Source organism: Orbicella franksi, chromosome 3 (assembly GCF_964199315.1).
Source record: "Orbicella franksi chromosome 3, jaOrbFran1.1, whole genome shotgun sequence".
In the NCBI taxonomy this organism is placed as follows: Eukaryota; Metazoa; Cnidaria; class Anthozoa; order Scleractinia; family Merulinidae; genus Orbicella; species Orbicella franksi.
The window spans coordinates 16,229,626-16,254,681 of NC_138147.1; the positions used below are offsets into that span (position 1 = coordinate 16,229,626).

At 40.2% G+C, this 25,056-nt stretch overlaps 2 protein-coding genes across 2 annotated transcripts in view; one reads left to right on the forward strand and one right to left on the reverse strand.

Moving 5' to 3' along the window:
- The first annotated feature begins 4,263 nt into the window (after nt 1–4,263).
- Nucleotides 4,264–5,695, forward strand: LOC145481537 (uncharacterized). Its single transcript, XM_081460029.1, has one exon. It carries the CDS (start codon nt 4,273–4,275, stop codon nt 5,038–5,040), a length of 768 nt encoding a protein of 255 aa, XP_081316155.1. The 5' UTR covers nt 4,264–4,272; the 3' UTR covers nt 5,041–5,695.
- Nucleotides 5,120–25,056, reverse strand: part of LOC145481525 (protein mono-ADP-ribosyltransferase PARP4-like) — a 51,458-nt gene continuing 31,521 nt past the window's right edge. Inside the window, exons 31-42 of the mRNA XM_081460016.1 lie at nt 24,555–24,656; nt 23,820–23,942; nt 20,396–20,536; nt 19,295–19,392; nt 17,547–17,821; nt 15,215–15,322; nt 14,355–14,534; nt 11,681–13,642; nt 10,997–11,076; nt 10,267–10,360; nt 8,931–9,049; nt 5,120–7,742 (exon numbers count right to left, since the gene is read on the reverse strand). Of these exons, the coding sequence (XP_081316142.1) occupies nt 7,578–7,742; nt 8,931–9,049; nt 10,267–10,360; nt 10,997–11,076; nt 11,681–13,642; nt 14,355–14,534; nt 15,215–15,322; nt 17,547–17,821; nt 19,295–19,392; nt 20,396–20,536; nt 23,820–23,942; nt 24,555–24,656 (3,447 nt within the window). The 3' untranslated portion in view covers nt 5,120–7,577. The remainder of the gene's footprint in view (nt 7,743–8,930; nt 9,050–10,266; nt 10,361–10,996; nt 11,077–11,680; nt 13,643–14,354; nt 14,535–15,214; nt 15,323–17,546; nt 17,822–19,294; nt 19,393–20,395; nt 20,537–23,819; nt 23,943–24,554; nt 24,657–25,056) is intronic.

The window sequence follows — 25,056 nt, forward strand, 5'->3', positions numbered from 1 at the left end:
TTTGATGATCTGTTTCAATTGTTAGAGACGACGAACGTGAAAATGGATAAAAAAGTGCTCGAGCACATTGCCGATCTGCTTAAACTTAACGTTCATCCGGACAATATTTTAGAATTTCTGAGGACAGTGATGGTGAGAAAGGAAGAAGAAGAAGTGATTTTTATTTAAAGATGCAGCTAGTTTCTCTACCGGAGATCACCCGTGAAAGGCAATGTTTCGCATTTGTTTACAGACTTTCTAAATTTGATTACTGAGGAATAATTATTTTGTTCCTTTCAGCTGCAAGATGTATTTGTAAACTTCTTTTCTTATTTTCCCTCGTATAAGTGTCTGATAATCATGTTTAGTTATTCTAAAATGTCATGATTTCTTTTAAAGTGTTTAAATTTTTTGTTTTTGATTTTAATTCCAGCTGAATAACTTGTCAACTTCGCAACTTAAACAGTATTTCACCTGTTTTCGGTGGCAGAAGTTTTTGTGCTCTTGATTGTTAGTTTTTATTTCGTTTACACATTCTGCATGAATAAAAAATGATATTAGTAGCATCTTGATGCGACGTTTCTGGCACAGACATTATTAAACAGTGTTATATTTTGTGGTTTTTCTTGCCGGAGAAATAATTTTTGTCTGACAGAAAGCGTAAGAAAATTTTTTGAGATTTGATTAAATAGCTATAGCTTCATATTTTCCAGTCAGTTTTTTTTTTTGGCATTTCGCAATTATTCCAAAATTCACTATTTAGCTCTCCTCATCTAACAATCAAGTATTGGCGTTCTTGGTGAAAGAACACGTTACCAGGAAACAAATAACGCCCAACCCGGTTCATTGGCTCGCTCAAAGAAGATTTGAAAACTTTATATAACACAGGGCGCATGACAGTATATGTTTGTTATCGAACTCGCGTGAGGTCCGTATTAGAGAAATATTGGTCTCGTTCATTGTTTCGCGGGTTTATGGAACCTTGACATAAACTTGGCAAAAAAAAAAAAAAAGAAGAAAGAAGGAACGAGAGCAATATTCTCCGATACGGTCCGAATAAGCTAGTTCAGTTCAGTATTTATCATAATCTTAGGGCTTTTTGTTGATCTGCTTCTAAATTAATAGGTTTCCGCGATTCATCCTCGGTAACCGCGCGTGCGAAAGGTAAATTTTTATTGACTTTTCACACGTCGCTTTTCCCTCCAGACATGGAATTAAAAAGATTTCCACTCAACAAAAAACTTTATTTTTTGCAATGAACTGAAAAAGCAATTCGTCGAATTTGATTTGTGAGCGGTACACCTCGGAGGTCCGTATTGCAAAATTCGGACCGTGAAGGGAACCAATCAGTTCAGCCAAATAATAAAAAGTGACTATCATCGGGATCTCCTTGGTGTGACCGCCAAAGAACAAGCGATATCTGTCTCGATGGTTATTCAAATCATGGAATCACAATCCCTGTCCCCCTTGGCAGTTTTGATGGCTTTCCGTTCAACTAATTTTTGAAAGTCACAAGCAGTTGGATAACCTATTTCTATTCGGGTGGCTACAGATACGTGAGGTGACACGAGCGAGGGTTTTCGTGTCACTGTGTGCAAATGGAACTCGTGGGGTTCTGTCCTTGAGTTAACTTACCGTTACCTTTCCATTTTCCAAGATTAGCAGTCAGTTGATTTATCAAATCCTTCACAGGCTCCGATTCTTAAGTCTGCATTTATGATCGAAGTTGAAATAGCAGTGCGATTAAAAAGGAACCCCTTTATTGGTTTTGTTTTGCAGAGTTTATGTGGGTGAGAGGATCGCTTGCTTCTTTTTTCTTGCGGATGTGGGTAGGAGTGAACTTTCTTGGAGACAACCGATCGCGAAGGGGCTTGATGTTTATTTAACGTGTACTTTTTAAAAATTAAGTAAAGTTAAAGAAGTTCAGTCAAGGTGTTTTGAGACAATTTGACCACGTACAAAATTTACTTTAAATCGAAGTAAACCTGTAAATAATTTTTTAATAAAATAGAAAATCACCAAGGAAATAATATAAACCATAAAGGAACAAGGATGGTCAAGAATGGTGAAGATTAACACGGATTATAAACGGATTACAAACTTGAAAAATTTAGGTCAAACTATTCAACGGACGCGCAAACCATGACGTAGGTCCTTTTAAAGTGTTATTGGCCAAGGCGGTGACATAAGTATACTTGTGACAAGCGGTTCTTTCCTGGCTACAGCTACTACTTGTGTCATCCCTGTGAAGAAATTAAACAGCAGCAAAAGAAGCCGCCTTCTATTCACATAATCAGAGCAAGCCCTATCCAGCTCTCTGGCTTGTTTAGCAGAAAATCTGGAGCTGGGTGTTGGAAAAGATCTCGGATTAACCCTAAGTCGATCGAGGTTCTGAATTTTTCCTGGATAAAAGCAGGGTTTGAAGGACACAAAATACGTATGAACAGAAAACCTTCCTGCAAAGTTACACTGGCAACGATCTTACAAATAAACAGCCAGTTTCTCGTGCCAAGTTTTATTTTCTCTTATGTTGGACAAAAAAATTATCATATTACAAGAATACGGAAAGATTCCAATAATACTCTCCACTCCCGAAAATGCTTCCGCTACCGGTATTCCTTTCAATAAGCCTTTATAAATTGCAGTTTAATTCTTATGAAAATATGATAAGATGTTGCCCACTCCGTCTGCTGTAGGTGATATTTTGTTTTGTTTATGTATACGATATTTCAGAGACTTTCGTTTCGTCCGATGATTGTGAACTTATTTGCGACACAGCACTTTTCCTTTACTTAAGGGACTTAGCGTCTGGAAAACGCCCGACCATTCTTGGAGCTCCAATGACATTTAATAATAATGATAACCTCCAAAGCTAAATCCACCCTCAACTAAGCTCATCAAAAAGCGTTTTTACGGATTTTACGGTATGACAAAAGTTTCGCTGGCTAGTCGATCTGCTTGCTAAAAATTTTGAAAAACTGCCCGAGTGTGAAAGGTAAAAATGCCTGAAAGTTTAAGGATTTCTAGAAATAACCTTTTATGCTGAATGGTTTTATGCTTGTCTCGATATTAAGAGACTGAAAGATTTAAGACCGTTATAAGACGCTACGCCCGTTCCTTCCTGTGGTGACCGAAATAACCACGATTTTGAATTTTGTCTGTGAACTCGTTTTGAACTTTCAGTCGAGATCACGAAAACCAGTGTAACCAATGAGTGTAGACTGATGTTTCCCTGATGCGTTCAGTCTTGAAATGGAAGTTAATTTCGCCAACTCTTGGGAAACCGAAATCGCTAAATTTAGCTAAGCTCAGAATAGTAGCTCAAGGCAATAGAGATTTTAATTAGTTTTTCATGCAGTCGTTGGAAGTTTGATTGGCTGGAAAGGCAACGAAGCTGTATTCAAACTTTTGCAATAACCAATTTGTCCATTTACTACAGGAAATTTCTGCTGAGTTTCCTTTTGAAAGCCGGTTTGAAAGGAACGAAGGCCTCAATAGTAGTGAAATTCTTTTGATTTTCCGCCTCTTTCTATCACATGGGCAACAAATTTTAAACTCGTTTCCTTGCAAATTTTGTCTTACATGTTGCTCGCTTATTCACACGTGAAACGAGTGATTCGAGATATTACATGTAAACATTTATTTTAGTGTTGCTTAGAGCGAGTGCCTGTTTCAAGGTCAATTTCTTGAAGTGTTTAATTACCAATTAACCAATCAATATTAGTAAAGCAGCTCATTTGCTCTTCTTCTGTACACAGTCCGTGCCGCGCACAGTTGATTATTACAAACTGAAACACATGCCAAAAGGCAAGGCAAACATCCTGATTGCGTTATTTCAAAAGTTAACGTAAGTTCAATAACGTTTACTTGTAGTGCGATTGTATGAGTTTTCCGCCTCTCTCGAACAGGCAGTACTTTCTTTCAAACAGCTCCTTCGAAATGTTGTTACAACTTTGTATCCCATGTCCTCATCGTCGCATGCGAAAGGAGTTTAGTAATGTTGCTTTTAGCGAGAATTCCATTCAATGTCAACTTCATGAAATGTTTAATTAATTACCGATATTTAAGCAATCCAATTTCCAAAGCCGTTTGTTTGCCTTTCTTCTGTACACAACCCACTTTGAATACAAAAAGAGACGTCATAAAGGCAAGCCAAACTACTCGTTTGCATTAATTTCACGTTGCACTTTATTCAACAAAAGGAATTGTATTAACTGTCAGAAAGACGGACTTAAGCAAAGTGCAATTACAGGCGTTTGTTTACAACTTCAGTGTGAGTGTTCCTTCGGCGACATGGAGTACAGGGTTTCTGATTCGTCAGGGTTTACACCAGCCGTGGTTGGCTCAAGGAGAACGAGTCACGTCTTTACAAAAGGTACATTCACTCAAAACGGTATTTACACCATCGAGGAACCAATAAAGAAAGCTCCCAAGCGACCGAATGCTAAAGAATACGAAAACATCTACAAAGCATACCTTGAAATTAGAGAAGAGAATGATGTTTTGCGGAGAGAAAGCCAAAAGATTCAAGGCGAACTGGTGGAGGCGAGAGGCAAAGTGCTCGCTGTCTCCCAAGAGAACGAAGAATTAAGGGAACATCTTTTTCAGCTTCAACACACCGAGAACTGGGGACAGATTATTCGCGGCAAAGATGAAGAATTGAAAAGACTAAACGAGTTTATCCATAAAATGTCTTACGATCGAGCTGAAGCCATAAATAACAAGTCTGTGGCCGAAATGGCCGTCGACGAACTGAAATCAAAACTTCGCCACAAGACCAAACAAGTTAAAGAAGTGAAAGAGCTAGGAAAAATTCAGAGCAAAGCCGTGATTCTCAACGAGACAGAGAAACTGCGAAACGAGAGAAACAACGCCGTCGCTAATCTGACACGGCTTGAAGCTTTAGTTCAGAAACTCAAACAAGAAGCGAGCCATGAGAAAAGGATAAGCGAGGAACGAAAAATGGTCATACAAGAAATCCACAAGAGGTTGACAACTAAGGAAAAACAAATCGAGGAGCTTCGTAAACAGCTTGCGATGTCGCGCTTTTTCAACAAATGATTTCAATCGATTGCATAAACAACGTGTACAAAGTGTTCTTGGTTTTTCATTTCGTGCCGATTTAATTGCGATCTTAGCTTTGAAGCGCACAGCAAACAAATTCACTCTCACGACAGAGTCGAGACAGACTTGTCTGCGCAAGAAGCTCACGTGGGAATTTGATCGGTAGTTCACTCTTCAAGCAACATTTTAGGGACATTAATAACAATAATTGTTTATTAAAAGTAAATCGAACAGTTGCGCAAACCACACCACGCCGGAGGAATTTAAAAACGGCGGTTTCACTCTGAAAACGCATCAAATGTTTCCCGTCCACACTACGCCACCGGAGGAATTTGACAACGTAACAATCAACGGTCATTTTGGATTTGAGTTTGAAAAAACACCGACAGGGAAATCACATGATATCGTGAGGTCATCGTTTTCTAAAGCTCCGTTTTCAATATGTTTTCTGCCCACACGAAAACGAAAAGCCGGCGTTTTCAAATTCCTCCGGTTTGAAGAGCGCTTTCAAAAAGTTCCGTTTTCATGACGGATACGCCTAACCGTAGAATCGAATTCCTCCGGCGCGGTGTGGACGGGACCTCAAACATAACTTCGAGTATCGTTTTGATTTTTAACTGTGAAGACGTTCAATAAAACCCTGTGTTGTGAACGTGACGATGAATATGTTATCGTTCTATCGAGACAAAATACTGCGAAAATACTGTATTGGGAAACAACCTTTATCACCGTGAAACCTGTGTTAAGCGGACACCCTTGGGACACTCACTAGTGTTCGCTTAATACAGGGTATCCGCTCTAAGCAGGTTCTAATTTATCGTGCAATAATAGTTAATTATTAACCCTTCCGTAACACAGCGTAACACAGTGTGAGATCAAAGGCTGCTATCAATGCATCAATGTGGAATAATCTATTTAGCTTTAAAACGACGTCGCTGAAAAATGTTAAAGGTGTCTGAACTGAGGTTTGAGAAGTAAAAAGCCCCTGAAGTGTCCGCTTATTGCAGGTTTTGTGTAACAAAATGGCTTGATACTGGTGTCCGCGTCCGCTTAAAAGAGGTGTCCGCTGAATGCGGGTTTATTTTACAGTAAACTGATGTGGGAAGTAAATTTTGGGACTCAAGGTGGTGTCGACTTAATAGAGAGTGTCCGCTTAATATGGGGTCCGCTTAATACAGGTTTCACTGTATTTTATCACAACCTTTTTTTACGTTGGCTGGTGGTGGTGGTAATTCGGCAAATGGGTATAACAAGCCGAGAAGGCACATTCATGCGATCAGCCACATACACTCCTCGTTACAATTGCTGGGACACTTTTATCTTCCACTGTTAATCTAGGGGAAACAAGTGCCAATGCTCAAAGTACTTGGCTTCTGGCACGTTAAAGTTTTTTTCTAAAGCAATTTGCGGGGAAACGAGTGGACGGCGTGGGGAACACCACCCATGATTGACCAGCAAAAAATGAACTTTATCCCGCTCAAGTATCCTAACAGTGACGCGGAGTATAAAGAGTGGAAACAAAACTGTTGTTCAGGTTTAACTACTTCCTATACCAGAGTGTCACTCTTTTTAAAACAGAGCTTTTCTCTGCATGCTTTCCATTTGGCGTGTATATGCTAGCAGTGAGGTATATATACTTTGCATTAAACAGTTTTGGACTTGTTTAACATTGGACTGACGTAAGTTAAATTGACAAACAGCTTGTAGCATGTAAGGTTGACTAATGCTATGCAACTTGTAGTTAATCTTATGAGATATTTTTACGTACATTCGACAATGGCACCGTTCAATTATTGCTTATAAAACAATTATTCATTTTTCTTTACTAATATTTAAGTTTAAAGACCCAGTAGGGGGGGGGGGGGGGGTCGTGAGTTCAACCACATCTGGAACGCGGATGTTTTTCTGAGTTTTCAGTTACTATTATTTCTGTCTTTTAATCACCTTAGTTTAGTAAATTTAAGATAACCTTCAGGACCGTTACAAGGTTTTGACCAAGACTATAATAAACGCACAATGTTCCCTTAAAATAGGTGCTAGCAACATGATTCTTTGAATTGAATAGTAGGAAACGCCTGGTTTGTGCATATAGTAACCATCTCCCAATCTCGAACCCAGTTCTCCCACGACCAAGCTTTCAGCTTCAAACATAATCAAACTTCAAACATAATCGCCATCGTTAGTCGAGGGGCCTGAAGGGGTGAAGTAGGAACTGGGATTTGTCTTGTTTTATTTTTTCAATGGGAAAATGGGATTTGGATCACTGGAACTGGGAAAAAAACATTGTCTCAGGAAATGATAATTAGAGCATTACGCACAATAGGCCATTTCCGAGTTACCAAGGTAACTCAGAAATGGCCTATTTGGTCTGGGAAATGGAATTGATATCCGCCCCCCCCCCCCCCCTTTCAGGAACCTCCGTAGTCATCCTTGGTTCCTACCGGATTCCTATCATATGGCTTGTGTTCTACAAAATCAAAACATTATTTTCTGCTTCCTGTAATGTAAGATACAACTTGTCCAAAAAGTTTCGTTTAGATGTTCATCTTCTGTGCAATTGTCTGTGTGGCGGCTTCCCAGTTGGCTCCAAACTCTAACCTTGAATAGAGAAGGGGGATCTTCTTTTCCTGTATTTTGATCCATTTGAGTGCTTTTGCTATGTCTTTGGAATACGGTTCTCCCAGACCACCAACGTTTACCTTGAACAAGAAACGACGGTCTGAGTTACTTGCGCCAAACGTCAAATTTGTCAGTGCAAAATTTGAAATGTACGCCACCATTGATTATAATTACTTGCGGAAGCGGCGTTAAGTGGCGGGATAGTATAAAGAAATCAAAGGCAAGTGTGCTGCCAGCGTACTGTTTAATGACGTAAATATATTACTCTTCCCAGCAGACCGTACCACCAAATCATAGTGACGTTTTGGATGCCACGTGTTTTTTTCAAACCAATCGCGTGGTACATTTGAAACAAACTGATTGGTTGAAACAGACTCGCGACATAAAAAAACGTTACTTTGAAAACGGGAAAGTACCCGTGGGTGTCGTGGTCTACTGGGAAGAGTAGTGTAAACCAATCAACAGCATGCGCGGAGCAAGCTTATCGTTGAATGGCGGGAAATAATGAACCAATCAACAGCAAGCGTGGAGCAAGCTTACCGTTGAATGGCGGGAAATAATGAAACAATCAACAGTGAGCGTGGTGCGAACGCGCCGTAAATGGCGGAAAATTCTAACAGCAATTGTGATCCTAGCGAAGGTTTGGTTGGATATTTTCTATCGGCATAATTCCGAGCAGAATCGACCATTTTTTCCAAGAGACGTTTGACACTTTTAAGGACTCTTTATACGAAGAAGCACTGAGAATGTTTGATTAGACTAGCCAAGAGTCAAGGAGGTTTTACTTGTCTCTGCTAGAATGCTATAAGACTACTCATGAAAATAGTCTTAACTGCGCTACCTACTTTGAAATCTTTTCTTTAATAAGAAACGAAGGTGAAACCATTCACTAAAGTTTAAACAGCCAAAAGCTAAGGTTAATTGCTATCTTCACTCGAATATCAGAATAATTATTAAGTGGAAAGAGCTCCCAAAAGAAAAAGTGGAAAAGAATGATTTTAACATTTTTAGACATAAATTGAGAGGGCGTTTTAAAGTAAATTGAAGCCTTTCAGTTGGGAATTGCATTTTTAATAGTATTTCATCAATTTCAGTTAGCCTGGATATTCTTATAATCAAGTGGTCACCCTCCTCGAAAGGGATAACTGCTGACGTTTCCTTTTATGTTTTCTTAAATAGCAAATTTTGATTGTATTGCATCGTATCGTATCCTATCGTAACGTAACGTAGCGTAGCGTATCGCAAAATTCCGGCGTGATTACACATACCTCAAAGGCGTGTCCTGGTGGAAGCGGCAGTGGGAACTCGATGCATAGTCTTAGCTTTATGAACGCCAACATCATCAACGTCGCCAGAAGTTTTTGCACCTCTTCAAATATTTTAGGACCTGCAACAAGTCGGTCGTCATTACATTTTTAACTCTAAACGCTCGTCAATGACAAATCACACGGTTGTGCATTCCTTAGCCCCCACCCTACCACTAAGGAATCCCAGTCGAGTCCGGACGTCTAAAATAACCCCTACAAGTTCTTGCAATTTCGTATTACAAGCGTGGCTCAAGTTTATTTGTACCCCCAGGAGGCCTTCTACTTCTTTGGGCTTTCTACTCTATACTATGCTGGGAAAATTCCTCCGTCCAAATGTTTCTTCCGGCCTATAATAGTTTAATCAGCCGTATAAAATGTAAATTATTTCAATTTTCCCTGACGTCTTCAAAATTGACGTCAGTTTTTCATGCGTCTGACCTCTTATTGATGATAAATTTCGTCATGACATTGTCAAAGTTTACTGCGGAACCACGAGCCGCAGGCTCGTGGTTCCACAGCCACTTTGACAATGTCATGACGCAATTTATCATCAACAAGAGGACAGACGCATTAAAAACTGACGTAAATTTGTTAATTTTCCCTGACTCAAATATAATTCTTTGACTTTTTGGAGAATTTTTCCCCCTGATCATTTCCTGAGCTGTGGGGACCCTGTGATTATTTTCCGAGTGATTTTCAGTACACCAAGGCCAAAGATGCATTCCAAGAAATCAGCTTAGGTATTGTGCATTTTTTGAAGTCGCTGAAAATTCTTCGCAACGAGGGCCTTAAGCTGAATCACGATAAAGATCACAATCAACTCATTCCTTTTTTTACCTAAGTCCTACGTTTGATTAAAACTGGGAAAGGGCACCACAAACTCCTGAAGAAATGGTAGTGCTGCGTCGGGGTGATAACCGTAGGTTATTGTATAAATGCGAGTGCAATTGAAGGATTTACACTACTAATGATATTTGAAAATTCTCTCAAAATTGCACGAGCCTGAGGCGAGTGTAACCTTCAAGAATTTTCAAATATCACGAGTAGAGTAAATCCTTAATTGTTCGAGCTTTCATACGATTACTCGTTAACTGTATGACTGAGAACGTTACGAACGAGGGCGAGTTAATTTGCACTGCAGTGCACATTAAAAACGAACGTTAAATTGGTCTGCTCCCAGCAAATCGAAAAGGAGTGATTTTCTCAATCAAATAAATATGACTGTATGGTTTGTTAACTAACGCGCACTATTTTATCACAAGATTAAAATGAAAGAGTTTTAAAGAATTTAACTTACCAAGAGATCTAGCACCAGCGTTTTCCAGCAAATCATTGAAACTATTTATGTTTATACCAATGAGAGTCAAGTCAACCACTTTCCAGAACCCCTCCTGAAACATACCACACGAGGAAGCTGTAGAAGCGATCACTCAGCCAATGTTAGGCTCACGCAAATTGTCTTGATGATGTATTAGACCGTTTTCGTATTCTCGGTATTGGACTGGAACTAGCTTGCAAATGAGGCTAATGCGGGGAGTCTTTTCAAATGCAAATGACATTATTCTCTTTTTAATGATACTCCCCCGCATGAGCCTCCATTCCAAGCCAGTTCCAAACCAATATCAAGAATACGAAAATGGCCTATTTCTCCAGACTTTCAGTTAGAAATCAAAGCTCTCAGTTTGGGAGAATTTCTATTTTACGTTTGGGAAACGAAGGGTTCATAATTCAACACGGTTCTTCGATCGTCATCAAGGACCATTACAAGGATATAACTAAAGTGACTTTGCCTTCTCCTCGGAAGTAATTGCACGCTGATATTGGTCGGGAATATTCGGCTGCCAAACGATCTTTCCGGTTTCACGGAAAACTAATCCGGCATTTTCGGATGAGATCTATGAAAGTTAACGTGCCTTGACAAGACTTACGTATAGGATTTAAATTTTGGTACTACAACTAATTTTATAACATAATAATAAATATTATACATAATTTTTACTGTTTTTTTTGTATCACCTAATACTAACCGGGCTTTGTTTGAAAAAGATCCGTTCTATCTTTTCTTTATGTGAGATCTTTGCTCCTCGCGACCTCGTAACGCATCTCACTAACAGATAATCAAATAAATAACGACACTGAACCAGCCAATAAAAGAAAGGAATAAACAATCGATGGATCAATGCATGGATGGATGGATTCATCGATGAATCAATGAATCCATGAATCAAGGAATCAAGGTATCAATGTATCAATGAAACAATGAATGAATGAATGAACGAACGAACGAACGAACGAACGAACGAACGAACGAACGAACGAACGAACGAACGAACGAATGAATGAATGATCGATCGATCAATCAATCAAGTAGTGAGTCGGTCAGTTGCCCAAAAAACAACTTAAAACCTTAGCCACACTTTCAGAAGAAAGCTACTGAAAGAGAGCGAATGTTTCCTCTTATGTTGTATACCTGGGATATTAAAAAAATAATTAATGTTACGTCTCTGTAACGATAATTTGGTCAGGCCTGATTGACCAACTAAACTGATCATCAAAGGTTTGGTGGCGGTCTATAACGCCTCGTCCGACAGAGCACCCGTCCTCGTCCTAATGAACCACCGAGGATATTGGAAGAAGTCTGTGCCTTTTGTCTTTTTGCACAGGAAAGACGATAGAGAGATAAACTAAAACTGCACCCTTCTTCTTCTTACCTAACTTCGGTATTTCATAAAGAGGTTCCTCCTTCAAGGAACGTTGACTCCTTCGCATACGTAACTCTGGTTTTCCGAGTTCTGGCGACACCTTGGCAGATTTTAACTTGGCTGAACTTACTCCAAGGAGATTACGGTGAAGCTGGTCAGTTGGGAGTGGAGATGTAGGGCCTACCCCGCTAAGAGGACGGTGGGGAGAATCAAAACGATCCCCCGGTTTGGGTGGTACAGGAGGGGGACCTCCTGGGCATGTTGGTGGTGGTGGTGGTGGAGGAGGAGGGGGTGGGAAAGGTGGGACAGACTTGACAATAAGACCAGGAGGTGGTGGTGGAGGAGGGGTAAAGGGGGATTGTGGAGGAGGAGGAGGAGTTAAGGGAGGTGGTGGAGGAGGACCAATAGCACCTCGTCGTCGGGGTAAAAATCCAACCACGGGAGCTGATAGTTGCCCTTTGCTATCCTTGTCCTTTGGCCGCTGGCGTGGGAGAATTGGAGGCGGAGTGGCTAAAGATTGGAGTTGCTCCTGTTCTTCCATGGGGTCTGACTTTTTTACTACCTCAGCAACTAATGAGCTTTCTGGGGTTGCTGACGTTTTCTTTGAATAGGTAGTCTTCTGAAGGCTGATTTTCTTCTTTTCTTCTCTCTGAATCTCCTCTTGCATGGAACGTGTCAAGGGGAATTCAGGGAGACGAATTTGTTTTTTGTTTGTTTGTGTTATAAGCAATGCTTCCTCTTCTGTTGGTGGTATTATATCTTGCAATCGATTAGCTCTCGAAGAAAAGCTGGCAAATCCATCTGTGACAAGAAGACCTGTCTCATCCTCAGCTTTGGATCGTGATCTGTCTAAGCTTAGGGGCTTGGACTCTGTCGGCCGCAACGGCTTGCCGAACAATCCTCTTCCTAAAACGGACTGCTTAACTGAACCAAAAGCCATTCCAGTTTGCTGCGACTGGCCAAACGTAAAACCTGCCATTCCTTTTGAGTGCGCTGCCGGTTTGGGCATTGCTTGTTGCACCATACCAAACCCAAACGATCCTCCAGTGAAGCGGGGTTCTGCAGTTTTTAATTGTGTTTGTTGTGTCTGGCCAAACAAAGATCCCGGAGGTGCTGTTGGCCTAGATGAGCCAAACAAATATTCTCCAGCCTCCGCAGTCTTCGGATGGGGTTCTGAACCAAACAACCCAGCTTTCTGTGATTGAGCAGAAGGAAAAAAACACGCTTCCATTCCTGTCGTAAGCATCGCTGGGCTTGGCGGCAGAGCAGAACCAAACAATGTTCCAGTTGTGGTGGTTGGTGTAGGTTTTGACTCCGTTTGTTGTAAGTGCCCGAGCAAAGAAGCTCGTGGTACGGCTTGCTCTGGAAAGGAGCCAAAGACAGATCCTCCAGAGGGAGCTTGAACACTGAATGCAGCCTGCGACCCGCGTGGAAATACACCTCCCCCAATTGCAAAAGGATGTGGCCCTGCACCAAGCATTCCAGGTTTCTCTGATTGGCCAAAAGAAAATCCCGTTCCTGCCATTGACTTTGGTAGAGGGTTGTCAAACAAATTCCCACTGGAGGGAGATGCTGCATCTGTAAAGATTGGTTTTTGCGGCTGGCCAAACAAAGAACCCACAGTTGATGCTTCCTCTGCAGCGGAGTCAGACAGAGATCCTTCAAAGGTAGCAGGAGCGCCAAACACAGCCGTTGATTTAGAGAATGACATTGATTTAGGTGATGACGGTCTAACAGCACCTTTTTTTGTTTTGTTTTTTTGTTTGGATGGTCTTGGTACCTCTTGCACCTCCATGTCTTCGCCTGCATTCATCAAGGTTTTTCCGCTGAGCGCACGTAAAGTTATTTCTTCTTCTTCTTCTTCTCCTTCATCGTCGTCTTCTTCTTTCACCATCTTCTTCTTGCTCCTCTGCGTTCTTAAGGATGTACGCATTGAGCGTACCCTGCTGCACTCGCTCTCCTTTGTTTTCGCTATAGCAAAGAGAAGTAACAAAGCAATGATTGACACTGATTGAAACAGTAATGATTAAGTCCTTCACCGTCCCCAAATTTGCAAGGATCAAAGAAGAACATACTACTACGTTCGTTTCACAATTTGGATTTCCAGAAGGTCTTGATAGAACAAGGCAAGTGAAACGTTATAAAAAGAACACGACACTTCTGGGTTTACAAGAAGGAGACACGTTTCGACAGCTTTCACTGTCGCGGTCAGTTACAAAATAACTGTAACTGACAATGATAGTGTAGACTGTCAAATCATGTCTTCTTCTAAACTTAACTTTACAGCTTAGATTGCTATAAAAATCGAATATAGACAAAAAGTATACTCGCTGAAGTTAACGCCTTGGTGTTTTTCAGAACGTTAAAAGTGCACACGGGGCATTATTTAGTAAATTCCATTAACACACCTTTTCCACTGCAAAAGCTGTTTAAGAATAACTAAACCGCGAGTAAGTATATTAGTAACAGTATTTTCTTGCACTCAAATTCTTCCTTAGGCTATTCGACTATATCGTGTACACCATTGTGCAATACGTTGAAATCCCGATTTTTTGAATCACCAAGGGATGCGGAATTGGGTTCGAAAAAGCGAGAGAAAATACCTCAAATATTTATGCAAAGGGTACAAAAAAACTGCTTCAAATATAGATAGGGAAGTTCGAAAATTGGGTATTCACTGTACCTTTCTTGGCTGGCAATCGTCCCTCTTCGACCAATGATTCTATCACTTGTTCAGCTCTATCCATGGCTTGAGACTTAAAGCTAAAAACAGCTTGTGGTGATGTTGGGCTATACCGGGGGGAGACCTCCGCCAGGAGAACGTCAGCGCATTCTAATAGAGATGCTCGAGTTGAAGCCCTTACTGTAATGATAGAAACAGACTTGAGTTTAGCCTCGTGAAAAGTTGCAAGGTGTTGCACATTGCAGACCTCCGAGTAATAAAAACAGTAGGTCAACGTAGGGGCAAACCAGAAGGGAATGAACACTGTTCGAGTAATTGCGGTTCACACAGCGGTCAAATGCTAAACGCAGCTTCATTTCCGGTTCTCATAACCTTGATTTTGTCTGAAGTAAACACGCAATACATTAACAATGACATGAGAGGGACCTCTTCGTTTGGTTTTTAGTGTTAATTATCGTATTGAAATTAGTGAACTTGTACTATGTTCTACAGTGTCTGATTAGTAAAAAAAAAAAATTATTATCAACGTAAGAAGCGTATGTAAATAATGCATGTCAGTGTAAGTCAAGGTTGTAAGTTAGTGTTTTTTTTTTCTGTAAGTAGGGTAATGTAAGTTTGTTGCAGGTAATGCGTCGATTCTACTGCATAAACTGCTTTGTAATTGTGGTGTAATTGTAATATTGTTCGAGCAATAAAAAAGAATAAAATAATGATAATTAAAAAAAAAATGAGAGAGAGGTTTGAAACCAAAACAATAAACAATGTGCGAAATTGTAGCTATATTGAATTTACTAGGGCTACACTGCATACACATGTCTGATCGCTTTGAGAATGGTTAAATTATCTTGAAACACTCTTACCTACTGGTGCAAACTTCAATCCGTTATCAATAACGTCATAACTATCAGCCGATTCAGCACAATAATCGTCAGCGAGAAAGTCACTGTCGCTGTCCCGCAAAGAAAATCCTGTGGAAAGTTGTATAGAGGATATTACATGGGGGCGCGAACATATGAATTTTAATCATTTGAATTCAAATGTTCCAAAAAAATTTTCAAAATGTTGTTGTTCATAGTGAACAATGCGCTTAGCTACACCTCGCTAGTTCACAGGCATACCACTTAAATTAAAAGAAATAGATTGCCAACTAAACATAATAGGCTTAAAAATCCCAACTGGCAGGAGGCAGACCAGTTGGCTACTTACAAGCATGACCGAGGAGTTGAACTAGGGTCTACTGAGAAACAATTCCAGCTTAGTGGTCAGAGCGGGACTTGAACCCGCGACCTCCGGATTTTAAGTCCGGCGGTCTAACCACTCGGTCACGCTATCTCCACAATATTGCTTTCAATACGAGAAGATACAATAAATATCTTCAAACCAATGTGTAATTTTTTTTTAAATAAGAAAACTGACTGTTTGCACAAACAACCGTGAGAAGCTGAAAATATAAATGACGCCTCTCCAGCGAGGATATGGAAAATACGCTTCTTAGGTGTCCGATGCAGTTTGGTATGAATAATGTTTTTGGTGCCTTTTTGTTGGTATTTCCAGTAAAACACTCGTTTCTATACAATACGTAACAGTAACTAATCAGAACCCAGATGTTCAAATGATGGATCGCGCTCTCAACTGCATAATTCACTAAGCGGTAAGTAAGCGTTCGCACAAAACCGACCTTGTTACCCACTAGATCAGTCAGAAGGAAAGTGAGGGGTTTCACGGAAAACAAGTACCAATTGATAGCGAAATCTGGATTCCACGACCGGGCTGCACCCTCAGTTTCAAAGTTGCTGAGCTGCTAATAACACCAAGAAGGTGTAAAAAGTACTCGTGCTAGTTTTTGATTGAGGGCAGGGAACATTGATCCAGCAGGCTGGGAGGCAGTGGCTGAGGACCACAGTGACTGGAGAAGGACCGTGAAGCCATGCGTCCAGAGGAGCGAGGAATTGAGACAACAGCAATGGGAAGAGAGGAGAAAGCGCAGACGGCAGAGGGTAGATTCCCTGCCCTCAGAGCCATGCGCAGCTTTCACCTGCAACAACTGCAACAGCCTGCCGATCTAGAATTGGGCTGTACAGCCACAGCAGGCGCTGCAACTCAACCACAAACTGAATAATGGCGCAGAGTTCCATTGTCTCCTGAGACAGACGAACGGAAACAAAACAACACAATATCATCGGAAAAAAGTATGGTTATTTATTCCCCTACCACCAGAGTTGTCAAACGCTAAATCCAACGTCAATTTCAGTTTTAGTTGCCTTGAACTTTCTTTACTTTTTTCATTTCCGGTTTTAAGACTTTCAACAAAAAATGTGAAGGCTTTCACAAGAAAATGTTATAGAAAACGACATCTGTAAACCAAATAATGAGCCAATAAACTTGTTGGATAACAATAGGCCATATTCGTACACTCGCTATTGGACTGGAACTAGCTTGCAAGTGAGGCTAATGCGGGGAGTCTTTTCAAATGTAAATGAAATTATTCTCTTTTTAATGATATACCCCCACATGAGTCTCCATTACAAGCTAGTTCCAGTCCAATACCGAGAAAACGAATGTGGAATATTATGAAGTTCTCTATTCTTATGCAATGTAGAGAGCTTAACTTTACAGCGACTGTCCAAGCTTTTGGACTGACATTGGAGAAAAGATAATAATCGTATTCTCGGTATTGGACTGGAACTAGCTTGGAATGGAGGCTCATGCGGGGGAATATCATTAAAATGAGATGAATGTCATTTGCATTTGAAAAGACTCCTCGCATTAGCCTCAGTTGCGAGCTAGTTCCTTTCCAATATACGGTCTATTTCGAAAACATGGAACGTCTACACGCGGCAGTTTTGGCGGGAACTGCGCGCCCGCGGAGCGATGGACGGTACGGACCCCCCGAGCGAGATACTGTGTTTTATACATATATGAAAAATGATTAGGGATCAGAGCGGAACCAGATCTATTGTAAGCCACACTGATGTCACAGAAAAGACACGAAAACAAAACGACGTAAATTTACAAGTGCAACTGAAGATTAAGGCGATTTAACGTTCCAGTGATTTTAAGAGCAAGAACAGGAACAGAACGACAGTCCAAAGATGACAGATAAAATTAAATAACCTTGGACGTGACATTATACTGGTTATGTTCCTTGTACTGTGTTTCGGCAAGCCGTACACATTCTAAAATTTCAAATACCTTGCGGTGGCTCATCTTCCATAGCTATGTATTGGTCTTGTTCCATATCTAGGTATTGGTCGTCTTGTTCCATATTTAGGCATACTCGTTCTTCCTCTAGGTGTTGCTCTTGTTCCTCCTCCAGGTATTGCTCCTCAAACTGATCCTCCACCTGCTCCCTTTCTTCACTCTCTTCTCCTGTTTCCGCGTCGCCATTCTCTTTGCCAGAACTGTCCAAAAAATCGTCAAAACTGTCCGAAAAGTCGTCCGAACTTGATGACTCGCGGCTGAGAACGCTGAAAGAGAGAGAACATTTTCAGTTAACTAGGAAGTCCAGGAGTTATCAAGTGAGCTTTGCCTTAAAGCACACGTTTCAGAGGGACATCTGCAATCCTCCGTAGGAAAAAAGATGGCGACTGGTACACTTACCCACAGTTCTTAGCGCACGAAAAACCTCAACAACGTTCTAAAAAACGTACAGAAACGTTATAAAACCTTCAAACCTGAGCTTCTCACTGTTCTTAGTACAGGAGCAAATATTGTAAAAATTTGGCTTTCTTTGTGCCTTATAGCCTGTGTTAGGTTCGCAAGGCATCGTGATAAAATGTACAGCCGCCATCTTTTTTCCTATGGTGGATTGGTCGCAGCCGTTCGTCAGACGGACGAACACCACTTTAATACGGACAGTGGACACCTAAAAAATGTTTGGCGAAAAAGTACTTCACAAAGAAAAATTATCGTCTCATGACCGCAAATACCATTTGGAGAAAAAACAGTTGTACTGCAGTAGCAAAAACATTACCTATAGTAAAAAAACAAAAGTTTATTTGCTTCTTGCGTTCTCAAGATAGTTTTATTTTGCACAGGACTGTGTCTTTCGGTTTTATTAATCTTGTTCCAGATTGACCTGAATTTATGTGTATTTACCGTACAGTGAGGCCTTATGTGACACCTAAAGTCACTAAAGAGATAGGTACCGTACAGTGGTGGTACCCATATCTTAGGCTCGGCTATCTAGAAGACGAACAACTGCCAGACTCCGAAATGGACAGTTGGGTTTCGGTGCGGACAGTGTCCGTCTTTGAGGGATTTGACTCTAATTACGTTATTTATGTATTTACCGCTGCTTAAGTTGTGTATATAACTGCGATGATCAACCATGTCTTCATATCTTTCTCCGCTGTTCAAATATATGATCTTTCATATATTCAATTGTAAGCGCACTTGATTGGCTAGTACTTGAGGGTGTATTTCACGTAATATGCACGGGCATTATGAGCCATGTCAACGTCCGGCTGGCTGGCATAAAACGAATAGTGAAATCTCAACGAAAGCAATAAAGGAAAAGACATTAACCCTAGGGTGATATTCCCCCAGTACGGGCTCCGCGCTCAGTTGATGAGAAAAAAACATTTTCTTCCAGCGATAGTATTGAAAGATAAGCAGCAACCAACACGAGAGCCTCTGCTGCTTTTGCTGCTGCTTACGTATTTAATACTCATTTATTATATGGCAGGATAGTCTTGAGGTAAATCCAAGCGTCCTGATATGTGTTTTCCTTGTCGGAGTTTGCCATACGGACTGCTTACACGGAAAGAAAAACTAGCGGGATCAGGGGCCTTTTTCTTTCTCTCCCCCTGACTCCGCTTCGTTTTCTTTCGCCCACCCGCTTATTCGATCATCCCTACTGACCAAGAACCTAGGACAGGCTAATAACAACCGCGAAAGAAAACAAACTCATTGGAGAGAAACAAACTCTATTTGCTAACCTGCCATTATCATGCTCCGCGTTATCATCAATAATCTGACGCGCCTTTTCCACGTCACCCATCCGGGATCTGTACAAGTTTGACAGAGCATGGACGGCCTGTTAAATCGATAAACAAACAAATAAATCGGTCAATCTGTTAAATATGAACACATTGCAACCTGAAGAAACTTGCCATTGACATCAGCAGCTTAATCTCACCCATCTATAGTCCGCAGGGGGATCCTAATCGCCTTATATCTCTCTCTCCAGTGCTCCCACGCGAGACGCGCGCTTTTACGAGAATAGTCCATATTCGTATTCTCGGTATTGGACTGGAACTAGCTTGCAATGGAGGCTCATGTGGGGGGATGTCATAAAAATAGATTTATGTCATTTGCATTTGAAAAGACTCCCCGTATTAGCCTCAGTTGCAAGCTAGTTCCAGTCCTATACCGAGAATACGAATATGTTGTATACAGTGAGTGAGACGGTCAAATGTGAGTAACATGCATGGAATAATTATCAAAGAATTTTGCATTTCATTAAGTAATTGTTTGCATAAGTTAATTCAACTACTTGTGTTATTTAGTTAATTGAGTACGGCTGAATAACTGTTCTCTCGAATAATCTACATCGTTTAACATAATTAACCAGAGATAAACCATGCAAGCGCCATTGTTCTCCAGCAATTTTACTGGCTATACCTTCTGTTTTCCCCGTGAAATGCTGACACGCCAATATCCGTTCATCGTCGAACCCAAGCTAAAAGAGAGGGAGAGGGTTCTTTTCACTCCCCAGTGAGCATTGTCTAAACAAGACGCTCAATAAAATCTCGAGCAGGTTCAAATTCCACGAAAGCACCCGCGAATCACCAAGAACGCATGAAACGCGAGCGATAGTTACAGAGACGTCTGAGCCTGCAAACAGGCGCCCAGTTGGGTTTTAGGGTGAGCTAACCGAGTGTGGTCTAGGGCGAGCGGAGCGACCCGAGAGCAGTCTGGTGACGACGGGGAACTCGCTGGGAGCCGGTTCGCAGGCTACAGACTTCTTTGCAATTCTTGTTCTCGCTTAGCACAGACTTATAACTACGAAAGCGCAAAGGGCATTGTGCCCGGTTCACCTTAGTTGTAACTTCAACAGCAAGCTCTTCGTTTGCTTCTTTTATGATTTCGTGATAAAGACGCTCGCTCTCGAGTACTGCGCATGTCTCAAGCAACTTCGCCTCCTCAAGCCTTTTCTCCAGCTTTTCTTTTACAGTGCTCTGGGAGTGGAGAAGGAAAGGAAAGTAGTTACAGAACACTTCTCTATATTCAGAATCTTTGAGTTATGCTAAAATACGGTGACAAAAGATTCATTAGTTCGATACATCGTTGCTTTTAACTTCTAAAACACTTTTGTAAAGATGTAATCAACATCTGTTTTTAGTTGTAGCGGTACTTCTTGGTGGTAAGGAAATCAAGACCAGAGTAATAGAGAACAAGAAGCATGGCTGCGTGAACTCGGGCTTTCAATATCGCACATCTGGAGTTATCTTTAGGGGACTGCCACATTGCGATTGTCACTGTTGTCACGCAATTTCGTTATTGCTGGTCATGAATAATTCTACTTGTGTTTATTTTTGTCTGCTGAGTGTAATGAATGTTGTTATGGTACAAGAAAACAATCTAAATAATATATTACCATATAGGAGTAGGTCCCTACAAATGCCAAAGGTTGAAATTCAAGGACTTTTCAATTACTTTGAAGGCCAAGTTTTAGATAATTGAAGGACCGCTTTTGGAATGGTTTGCATAAGCAATTTTATAATTATTTAATATTATTTCTCAGCTTTTCCATGAAAGTATTGTAATTTTCAACTTGAAAATTGCTTAAGGAAAAGCATTGCTAAAATCAAGCCCTAGTCCTCAAATTGAAGTACTTTCAAGGCCTTGAATTTTTTTATTTTTTAATTCAAGCATTTTCAAGGACTTTCAAGGCTTTTACAAACCCTGAGTAGGTAATGTGTTTGCCTTAAATTGCAAGGAGCAGGCAATTTTTTTATCTATTATTGGTGTTGAGCAGAAGCATGTGTTGAGTCATAGTTTGTTGCTAAATGTTGACCCAAGTTGTCAGAAATCAGTAGATTAAAGCAACAGTACTGTTCAATAGTTCATAATTATTGTTTTTAATAGAAAAATCCCTGAAACCACTGCAACATTGTATAGCTAGAGTGAGTGCTCTTGGCAGAGCATAAATTTTGGGAATTATGTATAACAAAACTGTAACAAAACGATGGAAATGTCTCAATATTTGGTATCAATGCTGTGTTGTTTTCCTGTGTATTGACCGGAAACAACGACAAATAAGTCTAACGGAGAAACAATTCACAAGTTATAACATGAGGTTCAATGTTCTTTGTTCATTTTCTTCGATGATCTGTTCTTGTTTATATTTTGATTAACATTTTTGCAGTTACAGAATGTAACCCACTTAAAACAAAAGTACACCTATACTGGTATATGTTATCATTGTCAACAAGGGAAATGTTCATGTTGGCGGTGATTTGTCTCTTCATTCGATCTTGTTCTTTTGTAGGATGACAGATAGTACTGTGAAATTGTCGTCATATTCGACCGCAAAGTTGTCAATGAAGAGTAATTTCTCGGCTAGAGCATTCTCGTCAAAATGAAGAACATCTTTGTTTATCAGTTCTTTAAGAAGTTCATCGTTCATTTTTAATGTCAGTGAATCTTGCTTGTCATTTAAAACTTCAATGGTAGCCGATAGGCCAAGCACAACTCACATTGAACTTTCTGGTTTCACAGGCATGACTCTTAAAAAGGGTATTATTTTGAACTTTATCAATTTTAACCCCTTTCAACTCTAATATATCATTGTTATGTATAGTCTGAAAATAATGTACTAAGCTATTCAGTGATGATACTTCAAGCAGCACACATGTACCTTGAGGATGGCTTCTACCATAAATATTCCTGCATGAGAAACAAATATTTTCAAGCCCATATTGCCATTACAATAGAGAGCCACTGAAGTACAGCCTATTGTCAAGACAAAATTGTTGAAATTTTCGGATATAAGTGATTGAAAGGCTCTATCTAAGGAGGTACAGCACTGATATCCTTCTATTGTAGCTTCTTGATGAATAGTACCACTGTAGGTTTCACTGTATTGAAGTTCATAGTCAGTCTCGAACACATTTAAAAGTGTGGGTAATTCGGTCTGCATTAAAAATGAATGTCTGCTTAACTGAGACAAACTTGAATACAACTGATTTCCAATATTCATTATTGACACCAGATCATTAGCAGAATTGATTACTTGTTTGTTATTGTAAATCAAAGAGCATAAACTCATTGCAACACATCGTGGTCCTGAACTTTGTCCAAATACCAACTCATTAGCTTGGCTATATGGTGCCGTTATTGTTTTGCTAGGGTCAATGTACATCGGAGTAGGACCAGGGTTTTTCTCTATATCTGATCTCAGTTGAAAGTTACAATAGTTTGATACGTGTATCTTACTCTTATAAAGACACATGGGTCTATTACAAGAAAACATTGATAAATACCGACTTGCTCTATACTTCAATTTAATTACCCTTTGATCTACCCTCACAGAACAATTCAACAAATACTTCTTCTCATGTTGTGCAACTTTATTTAATCTTACCCTCTTCGTATGAAGCTTACAAACATTCTTGTAACTCTTTTAACCTTCACATAACGACGTAGCCAAGAGGACTTCGATATGCTTAGACGAATACGCTCACAAACAAATTCCTTCAGTCTCCTACCCTTTCTTCTGAGACGTTTCAGAGTAGCTTCTGGTATTTTACTGGGTTCTCGATCACGTCTAAATACACGGTTGTGTTTATATGTAAACATAAAATGAGATAGCTCGTTTGATATAGCTGGTTTCGCTTGATGTTTCTCGATAGAAGGTTGACTCGTAAAGGATCGCTCGTAAATTGATCTCTCGTAAAGTTCGCGGACCGACCCGTTCCCAAAACGCTCCACAAGTTTTAGTGTGGGTCTACCGCGAACAGTGTGTGGCGTTGTATGTACATTGAGCGTAATAGCCATCGAATTTCTTTCGCTTTCATCAAGCGAGGAATTTTCCACAAAGGCGACAGTTGCTTTAAACCATGCTCTCTAGGGTTCATTCTACGCATGCGCGTACACTTCACGCATGCGCTGTAGTTGAACTGCGTTTTGTGACTGAACGCAAAAAAAGAAAAAATGGAGTCGAATTTATACCTCGGGCGTTTCCTACGGAAAGCCCGAGTAAAAACCCGGTTGTAAGAACCTAGATTGTTTCTAGGTTAGCCTAAAAAAGGTCTAACTCGGGTCGAAAATGCCCCTTTTCGGGGTAATATCTACGATAAAACAAAATACGAAACAAGCAAAGACTACGGGACGAAGTGTAGGACTGTATATCACCGCGAAAGAGATTGAAACATTAAAATAATCTTCAGACTTTTATCATTAACGAATCTAAACGAACCACTACATAAACTGCACAACTGAGAATGAAGCGACTCTTACTAGTTCTTGCTTCTTGTCGACGCCGGGGTATTGCTGCCAGGCAATGTAGGGAAGGATGTCAACGTCTTCTGCCAAAACCAAATCGGACATAGAAGGGCCCTGTGCTTTGTCGAATTTCTCGTCCTGGAAAAAACAAACAAGTAAAAAAAGAAAAGAGTAAGACAAGATGCATGTTTAAACAAACAGTAATTCACGATGAACAGGGGATTTTGAGGAAAAAGATTTTTCTTCTTTCCTATTACAGTGAAAGTTTTGCTTCTCACTAAGGTTTGGATGGATTTTAAATAGACTGCTTTTCGACATCCCTTTTGTAGGTTAGGTTTTCCAAACTACGACTTCCGAACACTCTCGAACATCACCGAAGATTAACGACTGTCTTAATCAACAGATGTCTTAATCACGCTAAGTTTGTCCTGTGTGTCATAATAATGTAATCTCATGTTTCTTAAAAAAATAAAAGGGGTTAATAACAGATTTGCACGATATCGTCATTTTACTACAACTACCAGAATTCTCTTGGGTTTTTCTTTGTTATTTAAATTTTGAAGCCCAAGTGGGGTTTAAATAACACTGAATTGCCCTAATTAGCATAAGCAAGAGAAAAAAATGAAGGATTCTGGTAGTTGTAGTCACTAGTCACTTCCATTCTCAGGGAAAAAATTCTTTACTCGCCTCGATGCGATAACCAATGTTAATTGTTCTCCGCGGATAAGTAATCTAACTCGCAAATATTACCTTTTCTCTGTGCTCAACCGCTACAAAACTCGTGAATTTTGATACCACGGAGAATTCCTTGCTTAAAGAAATGATATAGTCTTTTCTGTCCCGCTTGACGATCTGAGGAATCAAGTCAACAAGTATAGTTATATTTATCTGAAGGAACACCGCAAGTTTTCAGCCCAAAAATTACCAGTACCTTATTTCTCCTCACTCCACAGCGTAAAACTTAGAGGCTGCGATGATTTCATTCTCACGAAGAGTCAATAAAAGATATTGTTTTGAAGAGGTGTAGAGCGCCTTTAAATTGAGTGCCGTGAAAACCAAAATAAACTGGCCAGTCACAAAGGACACACAATCCAAAGAAACAATCAAACCTGGAAGCTCATTTAAAGAAACGCAACAACAACAACAACAACAACAACAACCAAAATGAGATAGCTTCTAACAGACACTGAATGTTAGAGGGGCGTTAGAGCCGGCCATAAGTTATTGTTCACAAGTCTTCAGTTCAGAAATA